The sequence below is a fragment of the Arachis hypogaea genome, chromosome 6 (genome assembly GCF_003086295.3).
Source record: "Arachis hypogaea cultivar Tifrunner chromosome 6, arahy.Tifrunner.gnm2.J5K5, whole genome shotgun sequence".
Lineage (NCBI taxonomy): Eukaryota > Viridiplantae > Streptophyta > Magnoliopsida > Fabales > Fabaceae > Arachis > Arachis hypogaea.
In genome coordinates, this window is record NC_092041.1 from 90,149,611 (window position 1) to 90,172,995 (window position 23,385).

At 37.4% G+C, this 23,385-nt stretch overlaps 1 protein-coding gene across 1 annotated transcript; it reads left to right on the forward strand.

Moving 5' to 3' along the window:
* Positions 1-10,305: 10,305 nt before the first annotated feature.
* On the forward strand, positions 10,306-13,124 carry LOC112696887 (ATP-dependent Clp protease proteolytic subunit 5, chloroplastic-like). Its single transcript, XM_072196463.1, has 4 exons — positions 10,306-10,333; positions 11,388-11,422; positions 11,921-12,009; positions 12,738-13,124. The coding sequence occupies exons 2-4, from the start codon at positions 11,389-11,391 to the stop codon at positions 12,957-12,959; spliced, it is 345 nt and encodes a 114-aa protein (XP_072052564.1). The 5' UTR covers positions 10,306-10,333; position 11,388; the 3' UTR covers positions 12,960-13,124.
* Positions 13,125-23,385: the final 10,261 nt, after the last annotated feature.

The window sequence follows — 23,385 nt, forward strand, 5'->3', positions numbered from 1 at the left end:
GTATTTTGATAACCTTTTGTCACATATAGCCTATGAATTAGCATGGTTTTGTTATCTCTCCCATATTTGTGCTTAAGTGTAAAAACATGCTTTTTAAGTCTTATCTTGATGAATTCTAATTTCTCTTTGATTCCATAAGATGCCTTGATGTGTTTGCTAGTAATCTCAGGTTGAAATAGGCTAGACATGGATCAAGGGAAGCAAGGAAGGAAGCATACAAGTGGAGAGAAGCACAAAAAGCCAAAGAATTGATCCAAGCCATGCACACGTACGCGCACAAGGCGCTCGCGCGCACATTGCAAAACAGGAGAAGGACGCGCACGCGTACCATGCGCGCACGCGCCGATGATGGCACATGACCTCATTAATGCAGCACGTGCCTGGCGATTTTGGGAGGTTTCAGCAACCAACTTTGGCGCCAAATTGCATATAAGAGCCAAGGATTGAAGGGGATTGACAACTAACACAGGTTCATACATACACACACACTCACTAGGATTAGTTTTAGTTTAGTTTTCTAGAGAGAGAAGCTCTCACTTCTCTCTAGAATTAGGATTAGGATTAGGTTTAGGTTAATCTCTCTTCTTAGATCTAGACTAAATTCATGCTTTGATTCAATCTTCCTTTATCAATTCTCAATCCTCTCATCTTTCTCTTTCTAGTTATGTGTTTCCATAATTGTAGTTCTTCATTTTGTTTTGGATAGATTGTTGTTCTTTAGTTTTATTTCAATAATGCAATTTGAGGTAATTCATGATAATTGTGATTTCCTTGATTGTTGTTGTTAATTCTTTGCAATAATTGTTGTTAGATTCTATTCTTGTTGTTGAGTTACTATGTTTTCCTTTTATGCCTTCCATGTGTTTGATGAAATGCTTGGTTGGGCTCTAGAGTAGATTTTGTCCCTCTTGGCCTAGGTAGAGTAGTTAGTGACTCTTGAGTTATCTAATCCTTTTGTTGATTGATAATTAGAAGTTGCTAATTGATTTGAATGCCTCTAAAGCTAGTCTTTCCTTTAGGAGATGATTAGAACTTGAGGAACCAAATTGATTCATCCACTTGACTTTCCTTTATTTAGTTAGAGGTTAACTAAGTGGGAGCAATGAACAATTCCCATCACAATTGAGTAAGATAACTAGGATAGGACTTCTAGTTCTCATATCTTGCCAAGAGCTTTTTATAGTTGTTAGTTTACTTTCATTGCCATTTACTTTCATGCCTCTCATCAAAAACCCCAAAAATGACTCACAACCAATAACAAGACACTTTATTGTAATCCTAGGGAGAACGACCCGAGGTCCAATACTTCGGTTTATAAATTTTAGGGGTTTGTACTAGTGACAAACAATTTTTTTGTATGAAAGGATTATTGCTTGGTTTAGAAACTATACTTTACAACGAGAGTTTATTTGAGAAATTCTAAACCGTCAAAAATCCAATCGTCAAAATGGCGCCGTTGCCGGGGACATGCAATGGTGTTGTGTTATTGGTTATTGTACATATGTGAATAGTGTAAATATCTTGCCTTTTTGCTTCATTTGCTAGTGTAGAATTTTATTTTCCCTTTCCACCATGAATTCTCACTTTGGCTATGAGTTTGGTTCCAATTGTGTTGCAGGTAATGAGAGCTTCAATGAGGATGTGTATCAAGGATGGAACAATCAAAGGTGGGAGGAGCCATATGCATATGATCAATCTTCATGGCAACAACCTCCTCCACCAATGCACTATGACGAAGAGCCATCCTATGATGCATACCAACCCAGTGGCTATGGTGAACCACCCTATGATTTTCAAGAACCACCACCATGTGCCTATGAACCACATCCTCAACATGAGCCGCAACCATTCTCACAAGCCCCTCCATACCGAGCACCTTTCTATGATCCATATCCATCATATGACCGATCATCCATACCATATTTTTATGACCATTATGAGCAAGAACCTTTAGAACCACCGCAATCCTATCAAGATCACTATAAAGAACCACCTCAATACACACTATCTCCACAACCTTACCAAGAAGAACCACCTTCCTATTATGAACCCTCTTTCCAAAATGATGAACCTTCCCACCCACCACAAGCATCAATAAACGATTCTCTCACTTTGTTACTTCAAGGACAAGAAGCCATGAAGCGGGATACACTTGAGTTTGTGACCAACTTGACCAAGGTAGTGTCCACCTTAGCCTACCGATGTTTGAGTGCTCAAGGTACTTCCATGATCCCATGTGAAAAGTCAAAAGAAGAACAAAGCATGAAGGAGAAATTGGAAGATTCGGTGGGGGATGGAAGATACCATTTCGCGTTGGAACAATTGGAGAAGCCTATGATCATTGAAGAAAAGGAAGAAGTGGTTGAAGATCTAGGGGATGTTGAAAGTCCATGGGAATGTAGCATCATGGAGCACTTTTCCAAGAAGCTTGAAATTGATGTTGACGAGGGTGCGCAACCTCCAAGACATGTCATAATTGAAGACTTGGAAGAAGCTTATCAAGAGATGGATTCAATCGTGGATGAATTCTATCTACAATCGAATCCTCTCCCATTGGACATGAAGTTGAAGCTATAGAAGAGTGTGTACAACCTCCCACGGAGAACGAAAATGACATGGTGTATATTGAAATTGAAGAATATGAAGAGGTTGATCACGAGATGAATTCATTCATCGATGAATTCCTATCAAAAGTTGAATCATCTTCCATTAAACAAAATGTCAACACCAAGCCATGTGGAAAAAGGAAAAAGGTTGAAATTGAAGAAGCTTGTGAAGAGGTGGAAATAACCAAAGAGGAGCACAAAGAGGTAGATCTTGCATTGTCTAAGTGTGGGGAAGCCTTCCTTCCCAAGTCACCATCCAACACAACATTTAAGTGGGTAAAATCTCTATCTCTAAGCTTTAATTTCTCACTTGAATATAGTTTGATTGAAAATGATGGTCAACTTAGAACTCTTTGCGGAATTAAAAGTAAGAATGAGTTGTGTAGTGGTTGGAAAGTAGGTGTTAAGCTCATTAAGGTCAAGGCCTCAAGGTATAGGGATGATGTTGGGACAAGGATTACCTTGTGTGGATCTAGAAGGAAGCATTGGTGGAGTAAAGAGAATTCCATGTCTCCACCACATTTATGCCAACCAACCATCCGACAAAATCATGGAACCCAACCAACGGATGGATGCGAAAATAAGATATGGGATCCCGGTTCGATATGTGAAGACCAAATATGGGAACTCGTATTTTGGGTAGAAATTCGCCCAAGCTTAATAAAAATGGTTGGAAATTCTGTCAACCAATTGAGGAGCATGGATCCTTGGAGATTCAAGGATGAGTACAAACATAAGCCACCATGACAAAGAGCTTCTCAAATGTCCAACTTAAGGACTTAAACTAAAAGTGCTAGGTGGGAGACACCCCACCATGGTAAACTCTTTCCAATCTTTTACATTTACTTAATAAGTGATTTGAGTTACCATTGTAGGTAGATGTTTCATACAAATTCGTTTGTACAATTTAATTGTTAGCTTAGTCACATACATGTTGTGTTTAGTAGTAGATGAATAATATCAAAATTGCATTTTTGTGCATTGAATGATGGTTGAGTGAATAAGAGTTGTGAACACTAAGGGGAGCACCTAGCAATTTGTTTCTGAAAAAAAAAAAAGGGTGGACGCGAACGCGCCATGCACGCGCAAGCGTCCCTGTGAAGATGCACCACGAGCCACACTCCCGAGAGTTGGGCCATCCGTGGGCAAACATTATGCTTTGAGCCCAACTCGACCCACGCAGACGCGCACAACGTGCGTGCGCGCGACTTTTAGGAACATGGACATCCATGCGGACGCGCACTTGCCGCGTCCGCGCCGATTCGCTGCTGCAGGTTTTTGAGCCAAACTCCAGAGAGTTGAGCCGGCTCTGGGCTAGCTTTAGGCCCCAGGCCCAACTCCGTCTGAGCGAGCGCGCACATCGCGCCAACGCGCCATCTCATACCTTAGCAATGTACGCACGCGCGCACTTGCCGCGCTCGCGTCCATGCGTGCTGCCACCAATCCAGGCCAAGGACCCGAGAGTTAGGCGTGCCTCAAGCCCACTCTAAGCCTCAGGCCCAATCTGATGCACGTGAGCGTGCACGGAACGCGCACGCGCCCATACCTCTTCTGCCATGCACGCCAGAGCGCATTGCCCGCTCACGCGTGGCCCTCCTAATTTTCTCACTGCGCGCGGACGCGTACATGCCGCGTGCGCGCCGATCTGATTGCGCGACTTCCAGGCCATTCTCCAGAGAGTTAGGCCTGGGTTGGGCCAACTCTATGCCTCTAGCCCAACCCCATGCACGCGTGCGCGCGCTGTACGCGCACGCGTCCCTTCTTATTCCGCTCATCCACGCGTCAGCGCACTTTACGCGCACGCGTAGGTCCCAAGTTTTCTCAATGGACGCGGACGCGCGAGGTGCGCGCTCGCGTCGATTTAAAGTTAGGGATAACCCTAATGCGCGACGCATACTGCGCAGTCGCGCACACCACCAAACCTCCATCTTCTTCTTCCTCCTCTCTCGCCCCCAACCGGCGTCATAGTAGCAGCGCCGGCCACCGCCTCCAGCCAACCACGAAACACTCTCAACCCCACTCATTCTCTCCTTCCTCCACTCGCTTCTCTCTCTTTCTCTCCCTCTGTCTCCCCGCTCACCACCGTCCCAACGCCGGCAGCGCCCCGCCACCACTCCGTCGCCACTGCTGGTAGCCCACTCTCGCTCTGCTCTCTCATTCCCCTCTTCCATCATCACCAACCCACCCTTGCTCAGTTTTTTATTCTCTGGCCGAACCACCGCGCCGGCAATCTCCACCGCCACCGTCCACGGCGGCGCAGTTCTTGGCCTCATTTCTCTCCCATTTTCCCTTCCATTACTGATCCCCCTGCTCCCAGGTTCCTGCTCCGTTTCTGTATTTTTTTCTGTTTCCTTTTATTGCTCATGTATATTAGTTAGTATATTGCATGCTAGTTAGGTTGAATTTAAATTTTGTATGCTAGATTAGATAGAAATAATTGCGGTTAGGTAGCTAGGGCTGGATAGAGGATTCTAGGCCTGATAAGTGCTCCGTTCGTGCTTAAATTGCTGTGTGCTTATTTGGATGTTGTATGTTGATTTTGGACTGATTTTGTGCATCTCATGTTGCCTGAATGATAGACCACTGTTGAGATTTTTGATGCTTTGCCTATTTGATGTTGTTTTCTATGCTAACTGTGATCATTTGCTATCCGGGAACGTCCTGTTTTAAGCCGGAATGCTGCCCGATTTTCAAGGGAATTGGTTTCATTTTGGTCTTAATTTCAAACTTGGGCAACTTTCTTTTCCTTTTGATTTCCCGGATTTGCACAATATTTGTGAACATGAGCCACAACTTTTCTTTTCATTATGCATAAATATCATCATATCACTAATCCATTTTTCTAACCTCATTAATTTCTTTAACCATCTAACTTCCGCTTACTCTTCAACAATTCTTTCAAAATTATGATGATATTCTTGCATTTTGAATATGAGTTGTTACTTTTAACGAAACTTGCTTTCTTGGTTTATTTGTTCACTTTTGCATATTCATTGCAACATCATAGTTGTTTCTTTTTGTCATTTGTCTCCTGAACAGGCTTCATTTGTTAATTGCTAAATGTCTTATATATTCTATCATATTTTTTTTTCAGGATGTCTGACAAAGGCAAAGCCATAGCCCCCACCTCCAAAAAGAGAAAACACTCTACCCTTTCTCTTCCTTCCACATATAAGAATTATGCCAAGAATCCACTGAATGATGTGGACAAGGAAAACCAGTTATTGCCTTCTACCAATCCGGACAAATTCCCTAATCTCTACTGTGAGCTCCGGTTTTCTAAATACCGGACTACAAAGTTGAACATTGAGAAGAAGCTGCTTCTCCCTACTGATGTGAGACGATCCATTGACGGTCGGATCCTTGAGTTGGGTATCAACTTTGTCGACCGTGATTTGGGGGATATCAATGTATCCTGGGTGAAGGAATTCTACTGCAACTTCTTCCGTCCGACATTGGATTCGGTTCAGGTGAGGGGTAGGGAGATTATGATTACTGAGACTGCCATTGGGGAGGCATTGCAGTGCCGCCATATCCCTGATGAGCTGTGTGCCCACCAGCAGGCTGAGTTGGCCATACACAGCATGACCTTCGATTATGAGGCACTCAGGACTGTCATTGGGTTACCAAAGGCTACTTGGGTTATGGATGCCAACAACACCAAGCCGAAAGGGATGTTGTTTACTCATTTGACTAGGGAGGCCAAGACTTGGCAGATGATCTTTGCTTGCTATGTCCTTCCCACCACCCACTTCTCTGAGATTCCTATGGAGATGCTTCTGCTGATTGGGTGTGTTATGGAGGGGAAGGAGGTCTCATTCCCTAGACTCATCCGGCAGTGTATGTGGCGGGCGCATATTCGTGGCCTACTTCCATTTCCTACATTGGTCACGAGTATGGCGGCCCTAGCTGAGGTTCCTTGGTTGGATGATGATGTGCGACCACCACCCCCTGACGATGATGACAAGGAGGTTACTATCCCCTGAGGTGGGTGGGTGCATGAGAGACCACTTGCTAGACGCCGGTCTCGGGCCAGAGCTGTTGTGGGGACACCTTCACCTTCAGCCCCTACAGCTGCCCCATCATCTTCTACAGCTGCAGCTCCTTCATCATCCACTGATCCACCAGCAGCACCTGAGCCTACTTATCTCCTAGTCCAGCGTCTTTTCCGGTTCTTAGAGCGTGAGAAACGCCATATCAGACGCCGTTTGGACCGGATTGACCTGATGTTTGTGGCCCAGGGCCTTGAGCTGCCCCCGCTTCCCGACTCTCCGGCCTCCGATGAGCAGGATCATCAGGAGGAGGCTGCGGAGGCGCCGATTCAGCTGGATGCCCCTGCCACTACAGAGCCACCAGCGACTCAGGAGGAGCCGGTCCCACAGCCAGAGACTGAGCCTATCGTTGTACCTCCCACTGATCCTCCGGTTTAGCATCGAGGACGATGCTTGGTTTTAAGTGTGGGGAGGGCACCGGTAGCACTATTTGGGAACCGGTGAACTTTTCAGCCTAGTTATCTTATTTCGCACATTTTGTATATATTTTGATGCACTTCTAGTTTGCTTTGGATACTCTTATTGCTTATTTTGGATTTTAGTTACTTTGATGCTTTTGGATATTTTTAGATGTTTTGGATGATAGATTTCATACTTTTAGTTGGATTCCTCTTTATACATTTTTGTTTATCTTTACTTTTAGTTGTGATTGTGATTAGAAATCATATTTTGGATTGCAAATATTTAGTCATCCTTTTTGCATAAGAAATTGGTTTAAAGTGAAAAAAAAAAGAAAAGGTGAACTAAGAAAATTTTTGGATTTCTCAATCACAACAATACCTAGTCAAACATTGAATTTTCCAAGAAGTTTAATATAGGGCATTAACCCAATTGATTGAAAAGAAAATTTTTAATGCAACTTGCTTGAATTTCATACTTTGTGAAGCATGTGTTGAACTAAGAACACAAGCTTGTGAGACTTGAGCCTATTGATGTGGTTACATTTTATAACCACTTATTTTCCATTCTTGTGTGAAATTGTTCTCTTTTTATGATTGTAATCCTTGATTTGCTTGATTCTATATGTCCATTTAATTCTTGTATTTATGCATTTATGTGATTGAGGCCATTACTTCATTAGCCACTTACCCAAATAGCCAACCCTTTATTCTCCATTGTTAGCCGATTTTGAGCCTATGCTTAACCAACTTATTCTCATTATAGCACATTACAAGCTCAAGGCGAAAAACCAATAAAAGTCCTTGTTTGGATCTTTGATTAGCCTAGGCTAGTGAGAGTGTTTATTATTCAAAATTGGTGAGACTTGGGAACATTGGATGGGATAAAAGGGGTAGTATACTTTCATGTTTAGGAATTGGGTACATACTCATGTATTGATCAAATGAATAGACCTTATGCATTGATGTTCTTGTATATAGTTTGACAAAAAAAATGAATGAAAAGAAATAAAAGTGAAAATGAGAAAAACAAAAGAAAAAAAAGAGAAAAAAAGAAGGAAAAGTAATAAAAAAAAGGACAAATTGCCCCAAAGTAAGTTCAATAAAAGAGAATCAATGCATAGGTGTCATGAATCAAATAAGGATGCATGAATGTGTAAGAAAAAGTGAAGAATGGGTAGTTAGAATAGTTTGAACTTGTATAGGTCATTGTATAGTTAGGTGGGGAAGTCTATGCTAATCAAAGATTCAAATCTTAGTACACTTAACCATAAAATGATCCTACCTTGACCCTAACCCCATTACAACCTAAATGAAAGACCTCATGATGAATGTATGCATGCATTAAATAAATGTTGATTGTTAGAAGAAAATCAAATTTTGGAAAGCTTGATTAGAAGAGAATTGAGTGAAGTAACCCTTAAACACTTGAGTGAATAGAGCGTACACACATATCCGGTGAGGGTTCAAAAGTTCAATCACATGTATCCACCAATATTATCTATATTCTTGCAAGTTTAAATTCTTGTTGATAATTCAATACAATTGTGGTTGGAATTAATTCCTATTGCCTAGCCCTTGTGCTTACACATGCTCTCTTGGAAATTTGATATGTTTGAATCTAGCATTTGCATTTATTTTAGGTAGTTGCATTTAGATAGGATTCATATAGTTTAGTTGCATTCAATAAACGTCATAACCTTTAGTCCTTCTTATTTTAGCATGAGGACATGCTAAGGTTTAAGTGTGGGGAGGTTGACAAACCCCAATTTGACGGTTTGTTGTGTACTGAATTTAGAGTATTTTGATAACCTTTTGTCACATATAGCCTATGAATTAGCATGGTTTTGTTATCTCTCCCATATTTGTGCTTAAGTGTAAAAACATGCTTTTTAAGTCTTATCTTGATGAATTCTAATTTCTCTTTGATTCCATAAGATGCCTTGATGTGTTTGCTAGTAATCTCAGGTTGAAATAGGCTAGACATGGATCAAGGGAAGCAAGGAAGGAAGCATACAAGTGGAGAGAAGCACAAAAAGCCAAAGAATTGATCCAGGCCATGCACGCGTACGCGCACAAGGCGCTCGCGCGCACATTGCAAAACAGGAGAAGGACGCGCACGCGTACCATGCGCGCACGCGCCGATGATGGCACATGACCTCATTAATGCAGCACGTGCCTGGCGATTTTGGGAGGTTTCAGCAACCAACTTTGGCGCCAAATTGCATATAAGAGCCAAGGATTGAAGGGGATTGACAACTAACACAGGTTCATACATACACACACACTCACTAGGATTAGTTTTAGTTTAGTTTTCTAGAGAGAGAAGCTCTCACTTCTCTCTAGAATTAGGATTAGGATTAGGTTTAGGTTAATCTCTCTTCTTAGATCTAGACTAAATTCATGCTTTGATTCAATCTTCCTTTATCAATTCTCAATCCTCTCATCTTTCTCTTTCTAGTTATGTGTTTCCATAATTGTAGTTCTTCATTTTGTTTTGGATAGATTGTTGTTCTTTAGTTTCATTTCAATAATGCAATTTGAGGTAATTCATGATAATTGTGATTTCCTTGATTGTTGTTGTTAATTCTTTGCAATAATTGTTGTTAGATTCTATTCTTGTTGTTGAGTTACTATGTTTTCCTTTTATGCCTTCCATGTGTTTGATGAAATGCTTGGTTGGGCTCTAGAGTAGATTTTGTCCCTCTTGGCCTAGGTAGAGTAGTTAGTGACTCTTGAGTTATCTAATCCTTTTGTTGATTGATAATTAGAAGTTGCTAATTGATTTGAATGCCTCTAAAGCTAGTCTTTCCTTTAGGAGATGATTAGAACTTGAGGAACCAAATTGATTCATCCACTTGACTTTCCTTTATTTAGTTAGAGGTTAACTAAGTGGGAGCAATGAACAATTCCCATCACAATTGAGTAAGATAACTAGGATAGGACTTCTAGTTCTCATATCTTGCCAAGAGCTTTTTATAGTTGTTAGTTTACTTTCATTGCCATTTACTTTCATGCCTCTCATCAAAAACCCCAAAAATGACTCACAACCAATAACAAGACACTTTATTGTAATCCTAGGGAGAACGACCCGAGGTCCAATACTTCGGTTTATAAATTTTAGGGGTTTGTACTAGTGACAAACAATTTTTTTGTATGAAAGGATTATTGCTTGGTTTAGAAACTATACTTTACAACGAGAGTTTATTTGAGAAATTCTAAACCGTCAAAAATCCAATCGTCATGTATCCACTGTCTGCGTTGGACTAGCGGCTAGGTAATGTTTCATGTGTCCCCTAGGTCATTTTTATTAATTTAATCTTTCAAGTTACCTCTAGACTCCAGTTTTCTTGTTTACCATTTAGATGCTACTATGAGATTGATCTTTTCTCTTGTTTTTTTCTTGGGCTGTTATGACAACAAGGATTACAATGATCAACCTTTAATTATCATGAGACCCTGCCTTCATTGTATCTTTTCTATTTTTAGCAAATTGCATTTCTTTTTGTGAACATGATTATATCGTATCTGCATTTTTCATTTGGCCTCTTGCTAGTTTTCATCTTTTTTTTGTGTTCACCCTATCATTAGTATATTCATCATGGTAAAGCTAATTAGGGCGAATAATATATTACGAGGATCTCATAGACTTAAGTTGTAGCCACCCAGTATGGGTCATAAGAGCTATTGGAGGCTGCCATTTCATTTTAGAAAATTTATTCCACTGGTAGTTATGGTTTTGACTATAGCCTTTTTCCAGTATATGATTGACTCCCAAATAAAATAGCAGAAGTAGAATGGGAGGAGAGTTACAACTTACAATTACATCATTTTGAGTGTTAGGATTGTTGACAACAATACTAAATATGTACTTCTGAACTCAAACCCAAGAGCTTCTCTTTCTTGTCCACGAGAAATATTCTTAAGGGAATATTTATATTGAACTCAAAACCCAAGAGCTTCACCTTCTTGTCCATGAGAAATATTCTTAAGGGAATATTTCTATTTTTAACGTATGTCTTACATACCTTGGGGTTTTATGCTCTGGGAGTCTGGGTAATTGGGTTTAAGTCCCCACCTTTTCCTGTTTAATGTCACTACTCACTAGTCATGGCAGAATCTATATTTTAAGTATATGCCATTATAAACATGAGAAATAAGTTGTATCTATTATTTGGTGATGATATGTTCACGGAATAGTTCCATGATTCCAAAATCTGTTGACAATTGTACTCTGGGAATGATTCCTACTTGAAACCTTTTTGTTTCTTTATTTTTTGAATAACATATTTAACTTACATTCATACTTACATAAATCTTTTCATGAGCAGTATGGGAGCTTTTCTGCTTAGTGCAGGAACCAAAGGTAATGATTCTACTCTGAATCACCATATTGCACTTTCCTCTTTCAAGAGTAATATAAAATATAGTGTTTATTCCTTTTATTTTGAAATTTACACTCCCTTCCCTTTGCGATGTAAATGTGACACTGCTCAATCTATTTTAATATAAACAAACCACTTAATTGTGGCAAACATTTATTAACCAAACATGGGGATAATTTTTTTTGGTTCACCTAAGACTTAATGTCAAAGGCAATAGTAGGGACTTTGAACATTTGTTATCAAAATGTGAGAAAGATGTTCAATTTGGTTATTGTCATTATACTGGGAGTTAATAGGAAGAAAATTATCATGAGAGCTCGTTCTTTATATTTTCATATGTTAGGGGTGGGCTGTGTATGTTTTCAAGATAGAGGAGTAATATCATTTAAGCAACTTTGAGAGAGTGCAAGTCCCCTTTATTTTGGTGAAAATTGAAAAATGCTTCTTTTTAAAGTTATGTTCCTTTCTCACTTCTGAAGGAAAGAGATACAGCTTGCCTAATTCAAGGATAATGATCCATCAACCTCTCGGTGGTGCTCAAGGAGGGCAAACTGACATAGATATTCAGGTATAGGACCCATTTTCCTCTACCATTCATGTCTTATCATATTAGGAAATATTGTTAAATCTTACACCTGCTTCTTGAATGGTTGTGCTAATAGCTGATGATTGGTTGACTCTGCAAAAATCTTTTATTAGAACCTCAGTGTATCAAAATTAAACCTTGTTTATTATAGCATAAACTTCTTGTTTGCATCAATGAATATAATGACTTCTATACCTTTTTTTCATAGAAAATTAAAGGCTATGTTGGGGTAGTTGTCAAAAGCCCATGAGTTAACTGAAACTAGACCAAGATGAATACCAGAATCATAGTTAATTCCTAGATAACCTAGTAACCTTCACTTACTAATAAATATCCAAATTACTGTTATTATTCATTCTGAATATCTTGATGTATCTATCTCATATATGTCATCAAATTCTGAGAGTTGGTATCATTTTAATTTTAACTCCATGCATAATCCTTCTAACCATATTTTTTTATTTCTTAAGAGTCAATATCAATTTAAGTCAAATTGCTCCATTCATAATTCTTCTAACCATAGTATCTAAACGAACTTGAGCAAATCTAAATTGATATTGTAAAATGGATCTGCTATGGAATGACTACATTCATTTTTTGATACTTCTACCACCCGCGACTCCACTGCAGTAGATATGATGAATTTTTGCAAATTTTTATTTACACACAGATCTTGTCTCATAAAACTAATTTTGATTTATAATCCTCAGGCAAATGAAATGCTGCATCACAAGGCAAACCTTAATGGGTATCTCTCCTATCACACCGGCCAAAGTCTCGAGAGGATTAATCAGGACACAGACCGTGATTTTTTTATGAGTGCAAAAGAAGCCAAAGATTACGGACTCCTAGATGGTGTCATTATGAATCCTCTTAAAGCTCTTCAACCATTAGAAGCTGCAGCAGAGTGTAAAGATAGGGCTACTGTTTGAAACTATTGCACTTTATTCCCCTAGGCATAAAAAGCAGTTTTATACAAGAAAGCTGGTTTTTGTTGAGTTAAACTGTATTATTTTTTAAAACGGATGATGATATTTATGTAACCTTGTACCCAAAGAAAGATGAAAAGTGGATACTATTTCCTTTCGAGTAGTTTATACGACAGGAGCTTTTAGGTGGAATTCTATTTCTTTTTTATCTTGCATGTGTATGATCTGATACGTTCTTAATCCTCGTATGGTTCATCCTCGTTAAATTATATTTAATTTTCCTGCAATTTTATGGCTGATTTATGCCATAAGTTCTACTGATATTGATTAGACATAATAATGTGAGAAAATCAGGTATCTGACTGGTATCATTAGAAAATTACTTGCATGTGTGCTAAGCAAGGTTTTGAAAATCAAATAGGTTATCAAATTCGAATCGGTAACTGTTTTAGTTATTGATTTACTGGTTTAAAGGTTTAATCAATTCAATCGTAGTTTAATCGAAATAATTAAATTATGTTAAAAGATATATAAAGTTATGAAAAAAAATTCTACAACTAAATAAATACTAAGTTGTTATTAAAGGTTTTAAATTAACGCGCGTCTCTTTCTTTTTTGTTATCATGGTTGTTGTCACCATCTCCTTCTCCTCTTCCTCATTTTTCATTTAAATTTCTTGTTTTCCTTTCCTTTTTTTTTTCAAAAGTATACCTTATTTAAATCTATAAAGCACCAAAATTACTTAATGATAACTCAGAACTCTTTCTCCTTTTATATTATCATCATCATCATCTTTTTTTATTTATCTTTTTTTCTTATTTTACCTTCTCATGATTCTTTTTGTTTCACTCTCTTAACAAGAATAAAAATAAGAAAAAATCAAATAAAAAAGAAGAAGAAATATATAATGTTACAAAATCACTAAACAGATGATGAACTTACATTCATTCAACTTGTTCGGTTGCTCGGGTGTTTGGTGGATCGGTAAGATAAATGTTAGAGCAAAAGGATGAGAAGATCTGGACCTGGATGTGAGCTGCTGGAGCGGTACGTTCGGCCTATGTGTCGGCGAGTGGGGCTACCTGCAAGGACACAGTTGCGTCATAATCCCGCTATGCATAAAAAAACAATCGGCAAACCAATATTTACGAAATTTCTTAATGAAATGGACGAAGATGAATGCCAAAAAAAATGGTGTGGGCTACTCAGGCAAACCGGCCATACTCGAAGAGGCTGTTCTAATCAATTCACAAAGAATAACTAGCTGTGTCATGTCTTTCATGTATTTCGTTTATTGTAATTGTATCGTGTATTTCTATAGCTTTATTATTTTATTTGTGTGGTTTATTTTGTTTTTACAAATTGAATGCAAAGTCTAAATTATTAATCAACGTTCTTTATTCAAGTAAACTTGGAAATAAGTACTATATTAACATAGCTTGGTTAATAGACGATGGTAGATAAATTTAAATTCCAAAAAACTAATTAAAGTGTTGATACACAAACTACATAAAGTACAAAATACAAACTATGTAAACGACAACACACAAATTAAATAAAGTACAAAATACAATCTAAAATTCAATTAGTTTTTTAATTTTATTCTTGATCCCATTAATTTTTTTCTAAGTGTATTTTATATTTTTTATTTTTAGAGGTTGTCCCACATATAAATATATAATTGTTTTACGCTTAAGAATGCGAAACTCTTTTTTCAACTTTATTTGCTACGCTGGTTGTGATTTCTCAATAAGCGGTTATTGTTCCTCTTAAACTTGGTATTCTGTGGTACTGCTGTTCTTTATTTTTCCTTCTTCTTTTCAATTGCTGGGTTCTTTCTTTCTCTGCTATAACTTTGAATAATGGGAACGGAGTAATGGGATCGAGGCTCTACTGTTGGTGAATTTCGGAGGCTCGGTTCAACAAAATTTCAACGGTGAATGCGAGGGAAATTGTTGGTGCTTTTGTAAAATCTGCTTGATTAGGGTTTTGAAGAATGTATGAATCAACAATGGTGGGAGAAGAAATTTCATTATCTGCACGTTTTGGTAATGGGGATGATTCCCCCTTTTTTAGTTGGTTCTCTTTATAAAGATTCCCCACCCCCCCACCCCAAAAAAAAAACCAAAAATTCTTTTGCATTTTGGTGCTTAACGTTGGAGTTCATTATAAAGATGGCTTTTTTTGTGCGAGAAAAGAAAGGTTTGCTTTCTTATTACTTTGTTACTTTTTGATTATCTTGGGAATGAATTGGTTTTGGAAAAAGTTGGTTTTTCTTTATTTCTCCAACTATTTTTCTATGATTGAATTACGAACAATTGAGATTTGCCATTTGATAATTCTGGGATGCACAGTTTTCTCTCATGTTTTTATGATTTGGATGTGACTCTGGACTTTGAATTTATTTCAATTCTACCTTGCACAATGTATGTTTGAGCCTTTTGGGTAAAGAATTTATCGCAGAATGATATATGATTGACTTTCACAGCGTAGCAAAATTAGTTGCAGAATTATTTCAGTTCTTTTGCGATGAATTTCTTTACTATGTGGATCAAATAACGTGTTGTCCCTTGAAAAAGTTGTGTAATGATTTATTGATGGTAAAATTGTGTGATAATGTACATGGTGCTTATGATCCTAGAAAAATGAAACGTGTGAAAGGGTAATATAGTTGGCTTTTTCTGTCCAATGTTATTGAAATGTAACGATATATGCAGCCTTATGAATTGTGATGAAGGATTTTAGTCCTTATGACCGGTTAAAATCATTGTGATGAAGAATTTTAGTCCTTATGACGCGATAGAATTGGATAAGATGATATATGTGGCCCTACAAAATTGAATTGTGGCAAAGTATCTTAGTCCCTGTGACTCAAGAAAATCGGATACAATGATGTGTGGTCCTATGAAATTGAATTGTGATGAAGGATCATAGTCCCTATGACTCGAAAAAATCAGATACAATGATGCGTGACCCTGTGAAATTGAATTGTGGTGAAGGATCTTAGTCGCTATGACCCGACCCAAAAATATCGGATACAATGATGCGTGGCCCTATGAAATTGAATTGTGGCAAAGTATCTTAGTCTCTATGACCCGAAGATATTGGATATGATGATATGTTTGACCCTTATGTTGCAAAATGATGTTATTTGGCATTTTTTAACCCATGAATTTTGAAGTTTGATGGTAAACTTGACCCTATGACCTTAAAATTTGGTGAAGGGTTTTTTGGCTCCAAATGTGGTGAGGGATCTTTTGGCTCCAAGTGTTTTCTTTCTCTGATTTTTTTGTTTATACTTTGAAATTTATCATAACAGTGAACAGTAACATCTGGTTTTTCTTACTGCAAGTAACTTTGCATAAGTTGTTCACGCGTTGAAAGATGTTATAGATAAACAGAAAATAATTGAGTGACTGAATTTATTGTTAATTTGTGTTTAACAAAATTTTTGTGTGCAATTCATTGCTCTTATGGAATATATTCATGTCCAAAAAAAGAAAAAGGTTTGTTTTCGATTATTGGTGTTATTTTTTTTTACTATGTTGGGAATGAGTTGGTTTTTCTTTATTTCCCCAAATATTTTTCTGTTATTAAGGACAATTGAGTTTTGCCATTTGATAGTTTTGGGGATGGACTATTTTCTCTGTTATTTTTATGATTTGGATGTGACTCTAGAGTTTGAATTTATTTCAATTCTACCTTGCACAATGTATGTTTGAGCCTTTTGCAAAAAGAATTTGTCGCAGAATGATATATGATTGACTTCTACTGCATGACAAACTTAGTTGCAGAATTGTTTCAATTATTTTGCGATATTTTTTTTACTATGTGAATCAAATAACATGTCCCTTGAAAAAGTTGTGTAATGATTTGTTGATGGTAAAATTGTGCAATAATGTTGATGATGCTTGTGATCCTAGAAAACTGAAATGTGTGGAAGGGTAATTTAGCTGGCATTTTCTGTCCAATCATATTAAAATGTAATAACATATGTGGCCCTATGGATTGTGATGAAGGATCTTAGTCCCTATGACCTGATAAAGTTGGAACGATGATATATGTGGCCTTGTGAGATTGGATTGTGAAGAAGGATCTTAGTACATATATGGTGATATGTGTGGCGTTATGAAGTTGAATTGTGATGAAGGATTTCAGTCCCTATGATCTGATTAAATCGGATACAATGATGTGTGACCCTACTTTGAAATTGTGATGAAGGGGTCCTTATGACCCGAAAAAATCGGATATGATGATATGCTTGACCCTTGTGTCATTGCGAAATGATGTTATTCAGCTTTTTGGCCCATTAACATTGAAGTTTGATGGTATAATTGACCTTATGATATTGAAATATTTTTTAGGATCTTTTGGCCCCAATGTGGTTGAAATGCAGTGAGGGGTCTCTTGGCACCAAAATAGAGTTTTCTTTCTCTGATGTGTCCTTGTTCATGTTTTGAAATTTATATTTATTAGAACATTGAACAATGGAATCTGGCTTTTCTCACTACAAGTAACTTTGCATATATAAGCTGCTCAAGAATTGAAAGATGTTAAACAGAAAATAATTGAGTGATTGAATTCATGATCAATTTGTGATGGACTTTTACAACATGACAACTTAGTTGTAGAGTCATTTCAATTCTTTTGTGATGATTTTTTTTGTTCACTTACTAGTGGATCAAATTAAAATTTTGTCCTTTGAAAAAAGTTGTGCAATGATTTGTTTTGATCGTAAAATTGTGGGATCATGTTCATTATTCTTGTGAGCCTAGAAAAATGAAATGTGTGGCAGAGTAATATGTTTGAGCTACAGGATTTTGCAAAATCAAATTGTGATGATGTATGATATAGCTGGATTTTTCTATCCAACAATATTGAGATGTAATAATATATGTGGCCCTAAGAAATTGAATTGTGATGAAGGATATTAGTCCCTATGAGTCGATAAAATCGGATATGATGGTATGCTTGACACTTACGTTGTGAAATGATGTCATCTGGTATTTTTTACTCTAAAATATTGAAGTTTGATGGTATAGTTGATGATATAAAGTTGAAATGGTGAAGGATCTCTTGGTTCCACAGTAGAATTTTCTTTCTCTGATGTGCTGTGTTCATGCTTGAAATTTATTAGCACGGTCAAATCTAGTTTTTCTCATGCAAGTAAATTTGCATGTATAGGCTGCTACTTTCTTCGAGAATTGAAAGATGTTATAGATATGAGTGATTGAATTCATTGTCAATTTGTGTTGCACAAAAAATAAAGGAACACAAACTCTTTGAATTTGTCATTCTAATTCTCTATACTAATCTATTTCAACAGGTATGCCTATCTATGTTAATCAATCTCATTTTGAGATTCTTTATCAATCTCAACTCAAGGGGAATTGTAAGACCTCCCATGGGATGATCATATCCAAACTCTTCCTCAACTTCATTCAACTCTTGGAATGGAGGTTGGTTCAAATATGAAATGGGGATCACGTAAGGCTTTTGATTATCTCCGACATACACTGCAGGATAACCCATTGGGCTCTGACGGATTCTGATATTGCTTGCTTAGCTGAGAAGGATACCTTTTCGATGACAGGAAAGCAGAAACCCATTTTTCTTGTGTATGTTGGGAATGGAAAGAGCGAGCGAAAGCTCTAGTACTTAAGAAGAACGTGTTGAAGTATTGATCTTCAGATTGCCAGTGAGTTGTGTCTGTGCTGTTTATGAAGGCAAGAGAAATGATTGTTGAAGGGGGTTAAAAGATGAGGTCATGCATATGAAATCACGTGATGCTGTTTTAGAGTGCTAAGTGCATACCCCACCTTCTCAAACAATGGCCAATAATAGATCATAATCATATCCTCCTACATGTTAGTTCACGCAACTCAATGGTAAGGTGTAATAGCCAACTAGTATATATCTGTTAGATAAATTTGAAATAACATAAACACATCTATGCAAACTATGTCTAATGTTGCATCATGTTTCCCATAGTTTGAGAGTTCTACATTATGTTGCCCTTGAAAGGTGAAGTTCATATTATTGGCTCCGTATCATGTACCTAATTTTGGCTCACTCTTGTACTTTACAATACTTTGTTTGAGAAATCGATAGATAAGATTCTGAATCTTGATCATCATTTATTAATTTCATTATCGGCACCTAAGACATGTGAGATGTTTACAGTGTGTGTACCAACTAACGGAAGAGATATACAGTACATTGCAAGAGCAAGAACTAGGTTTCCCTTGGGCATTAATAAAGATTTCTGTCAATAACATGTGATTTCTTGTGATCCCTTGTACTTGGTACGGTTGACCCATCTTATCAAATATTTTTTCTCAAGGAAATTGCTTAAAGGAAGCCCTTAGTAACTATATGCAATATGTGTTCTCAAACAACACAAATCATTTTGCATCTCCTCTTACAAATATATTGTGTTTTGTGTGGAGCAACAAGGAAGAATTCAGTTATGATCATCCAAATAGAGGTCTCACAATTCCATGCAGTGAGGATGCATTTCTAAACTTGAGTTCTCAATTAAGTGGTGAATAAATTGTGCTAATAGAGACATAAATTAGTTGAGGCAAATTTTGTACCGGAGACACTTTCTTTTGTTATTAAGATTCTCTATTATGTTTCTTCCTTGTATTATTTTTAGAGAGGAGGAAAGGAGTTAGTAGAATGAGAAAACTATGACAAGTTTTTGAAACACTTTTAGCTTATGTTAAACCCAATAAGAATTCAAGTATATGCAGTAGATCTTATTCAAATTTCAGTTATTCTATAGCACTAGCAGGCTACCAGCTTTCGATGGGAACCAATTAAACTAATTGTGTTGGAGATCTTAATGAAACTTGTATAGTTGGTATTGCTAGCTTATTTTTGTTCATGGAAATTATAATTAGAATCCGGGTCTCTAATCTTATTTTGTGAGTCAAATTTTCTCCCATTGCTTCTAGTGTAAACTGTATTATTTTAGATGTGAAAGATGACATTTATCTTCTTATACGAATTCTCAATATCTACACCATAGATTTAGAACAAGTCATAAATTTGGAAAAGTCTGAATCTTTTGGAATCCAAATTTCTATCTAAACTAGAGTGACTATTAGGGATATCCTAGAGTTTTTCACCTAAGAAAATTTGAGAAAGGAACACTCTACTATAGAAATTGAAGTTGAATATAGAGAGTATAAATTCTTTTTATAGCTATTTTTGATTATTTTATTGATATTTAAAATATAGGTCCTAGTTTTTTCAATCCTTTTTTTTCCATATAAAAAAAATCTTTACCATATAATTCACCTTTAGAAAAATACCTTGGCCTCCTAGTTAGATGGGGGATATTAAAGTGCAAATTTTATAGATTGGATTCAATATCCGTAGATTCGATCCGCAAGATTATCGGATCAGATCTGATTTTTACACTAATAGAATCGAGTTTTGAATTTTTGGTAAATATCCATAGATCTAAAAATACAAATAAAAATGTAAATAATTATAACCTAATCAGTTATAACCCTATTTTCGTTTCCCCTCCTAATCGGCGCTCCCCCTCACTGCCTTACTCCTTCTCTTCACGGTCATCGACCATTACTGCCCATCATCTGTGTTGTGTTGTTGGCGTCGTTGGAATCGTCGGTTACCTCACTGCCTCTCCTCAGTTGCCAGAATCGAAGCCCACTTCACTTCCTTTGCTCACTTCCGTGATTCATCATCGCGTGTGTTCCTCGTTGGCACCATGTCGATTCTTATCTTCTTCGTTTCCTGTGTTCCTTGATGGCACAACCTTGGTTCCCTGCTTTCCGATCTCGTCTCTGATTGCGTTCTACTTCCAATCGGGTTCTGCTTCGCTTTCTTTTCTTCAATCAAAACTTTTTTTTATTTTTTCCCTTCCCAAGCTATCTATACTACTTCAAAACCCTAAATATGTACTGCTTGTTTTTGTTAGAACCATATTTTTGGAGTCCATGTTGTGAGAATCGTGCAGAACCTTATCTTTTTTGGCACCTAAGCTCTTCCCCTACTCCCGAACTCCCTGTTTTTTTAGACCTCATCAGTGATTTTTACGGCATCGGGATTAAGGTTTCAAACACACAGCCTCCCTCTTCACTCTCGTCTCTCGCATTCCCTCTCTCTCGCATTCCCTCTCTCTCGCAGCAGTGCACCGCAGACGCAGCGGCGGCTTCTCCCTCTCACCGGCGAAGACAGCGGCGTCTCCCTCACGTCTCTCTCCCTCAAAACCGGGATCGAAGTCCAACCAAGAGCCCAGAAAGCACCGGAATCACCGGTGGTGATGACGACTCGGCTCTCCCTCTCATAGCTTTCGCTCTCGTAGTGCAACCGAGAGTCCAGAAAGCACCGGCGGCGACAAGGCAGCAAGGCGAAGGCGTCTCCCTCTTTCACAGCCCTCCCTCGCGTCCCTGGCTCTCTCTCCCTCACGTCTTTCTCTCCCTTATAGCTGTGAAGGTGGCAAGGCACGCTCGTGTCTCCTCTCTTAGGTCTGCGGCGGACGGCGGTGAGGTGCTCCTGTTCTATGCCGGAAAGGTCCTTGTCTGGTAAGCTATTTATTTATTTTTCTTAATTTTTCTTTTATTTTTCTATTTGTGAGGGATGATTGATGCTTTAATGATTCTGTTCTCTGTTTGGGGGAGAGACATTTGATAATTCTCTTTATTGATTTACTGATTGATATTATTGATTATTGATTTAAGTGATTATTGATTTAGATATTATGTTATTAATTCTAGGGATAGGTAATGAATGTTAAATAAGGAAGCTTGGGCTGTTTGAGTTGATTTTTTATTGTCTTAGCAAGCTGTACATCACTAAAGAAATTGGTCTCAAATCATGTTTTGGCAGGTAATTAATTTTGTTAATTTTTAAATGCAAGACAAACAACAAGCTACAATAGCATAGACCAGGTTATGATGTGCCAAAACCAAAATGCTATGAAAAATAAAGGATTGCAACAAAAGTACAATAATACGTAGGAGTTCTAATTAGAAAAGTGAGGAGAAAAAATAAATATGAATTTAACATCACATTTTTTAAGTTAATTTCAAATTTAAACTAACAAGTTTCACAAAAGGCATCATGAGCTAAACTCCGTTCCCTTAGTCATCCTTCTTAAAAACATTCTTTTCTAGTGGACTCACAAAAGGTATAGAACTATCAGATAAAGCCGCTGACTTAATAGATATACAGAAACGTAACTTCATCTGTGATGATCCTAAGCCTTTTTAGATCCTCATTTATTAAAAACTAGAGTGCTTCCTCGTTCAACTTTGTTTGCTACGCTGGTTGTGATTTCTCAATAAGCGGTTATTGTTCCTCTTAAATTTGGTATCTGTGGTACCGCTGCTCTTTATTTTTCCTTTTTCTTTCCAGTTGCTTGGTTCTTTCTTTCTCTGCTATAACTTCGAATAATGGGAATGGAGTAATGGGATTGAGGCTCTACTGTGGGTGAATTTTGGAGGCTTGGTTCAACAAAATTTCGACGGTGAATGCGAGGGTAATTATTGGTGCTTTTGCAAAATCTGCTTGATTAGGGTTTTAAAGAATATATGAATCAACAATGGTGGGAGAAGAAACTTCATTAAAGATTTAGTTGGTTCGGTAATGCAGATGATTCTCCCTTTTTTAGTTGGTTCTCTTTAAAAAGATTCCCCATTACCCCTCCCCCCCAAAACCCAAAAAATCTTTTGCATTTTGGTGCTTAACGTCGGAGTTCATTATAAAGATGGCTTTTTTTGTGCAAGAAAAGAAGGGTTTTCTTTTTTATTATTTTGTTACTTTTTGATTATCTTGGGAATGAATTGGTTTTGGAAAAGTTGGTTTTTTTATTTCCCCAACTATTTTTCTGTGATTGAATTACGGACAATTGAGATTTGCAATTTGATAGTTCTGGGATGCACAGTTTTCTCTCCTATTTTTATGGTTTGGACGTGAGTCTGGACTTTGAATTTATTTCAATTTTACGTTGCACAATGTATGTTTGAGCCTTTTGGGAAAAGAATTTGTCACAGAATGATATATGATTGACTTTTACAGCGTAGCAAAGTTAGTTGCATAATTGTTTCAGTTCTTTTGCGTTGAATTTCTTTACTATGTGGATCAAATAACATGTTGTCCCTTGAAAAAGTTGTGTAATGATTTATTGATGGTAAAATTGTGTGATAATGTCCATGGTGCTTATGATCCTAGAAAACTGAAACGTATGGAAGGGTAATATAGTTGGTTTTTTCTGTCCAATGTTATTGAAATGTAACGATATATGCAGCCTTATGAATTGTGATGAAGGATTTTAGTCCTTATGACCCGTTAAAATCATTATGATGAAGGATTTTAGTCCTTATGATGCGATTGGATATGATGATATATGTGGCCCTACAAAATTGAATTGTGGCAAAGTATCTTAGTCCCTGTG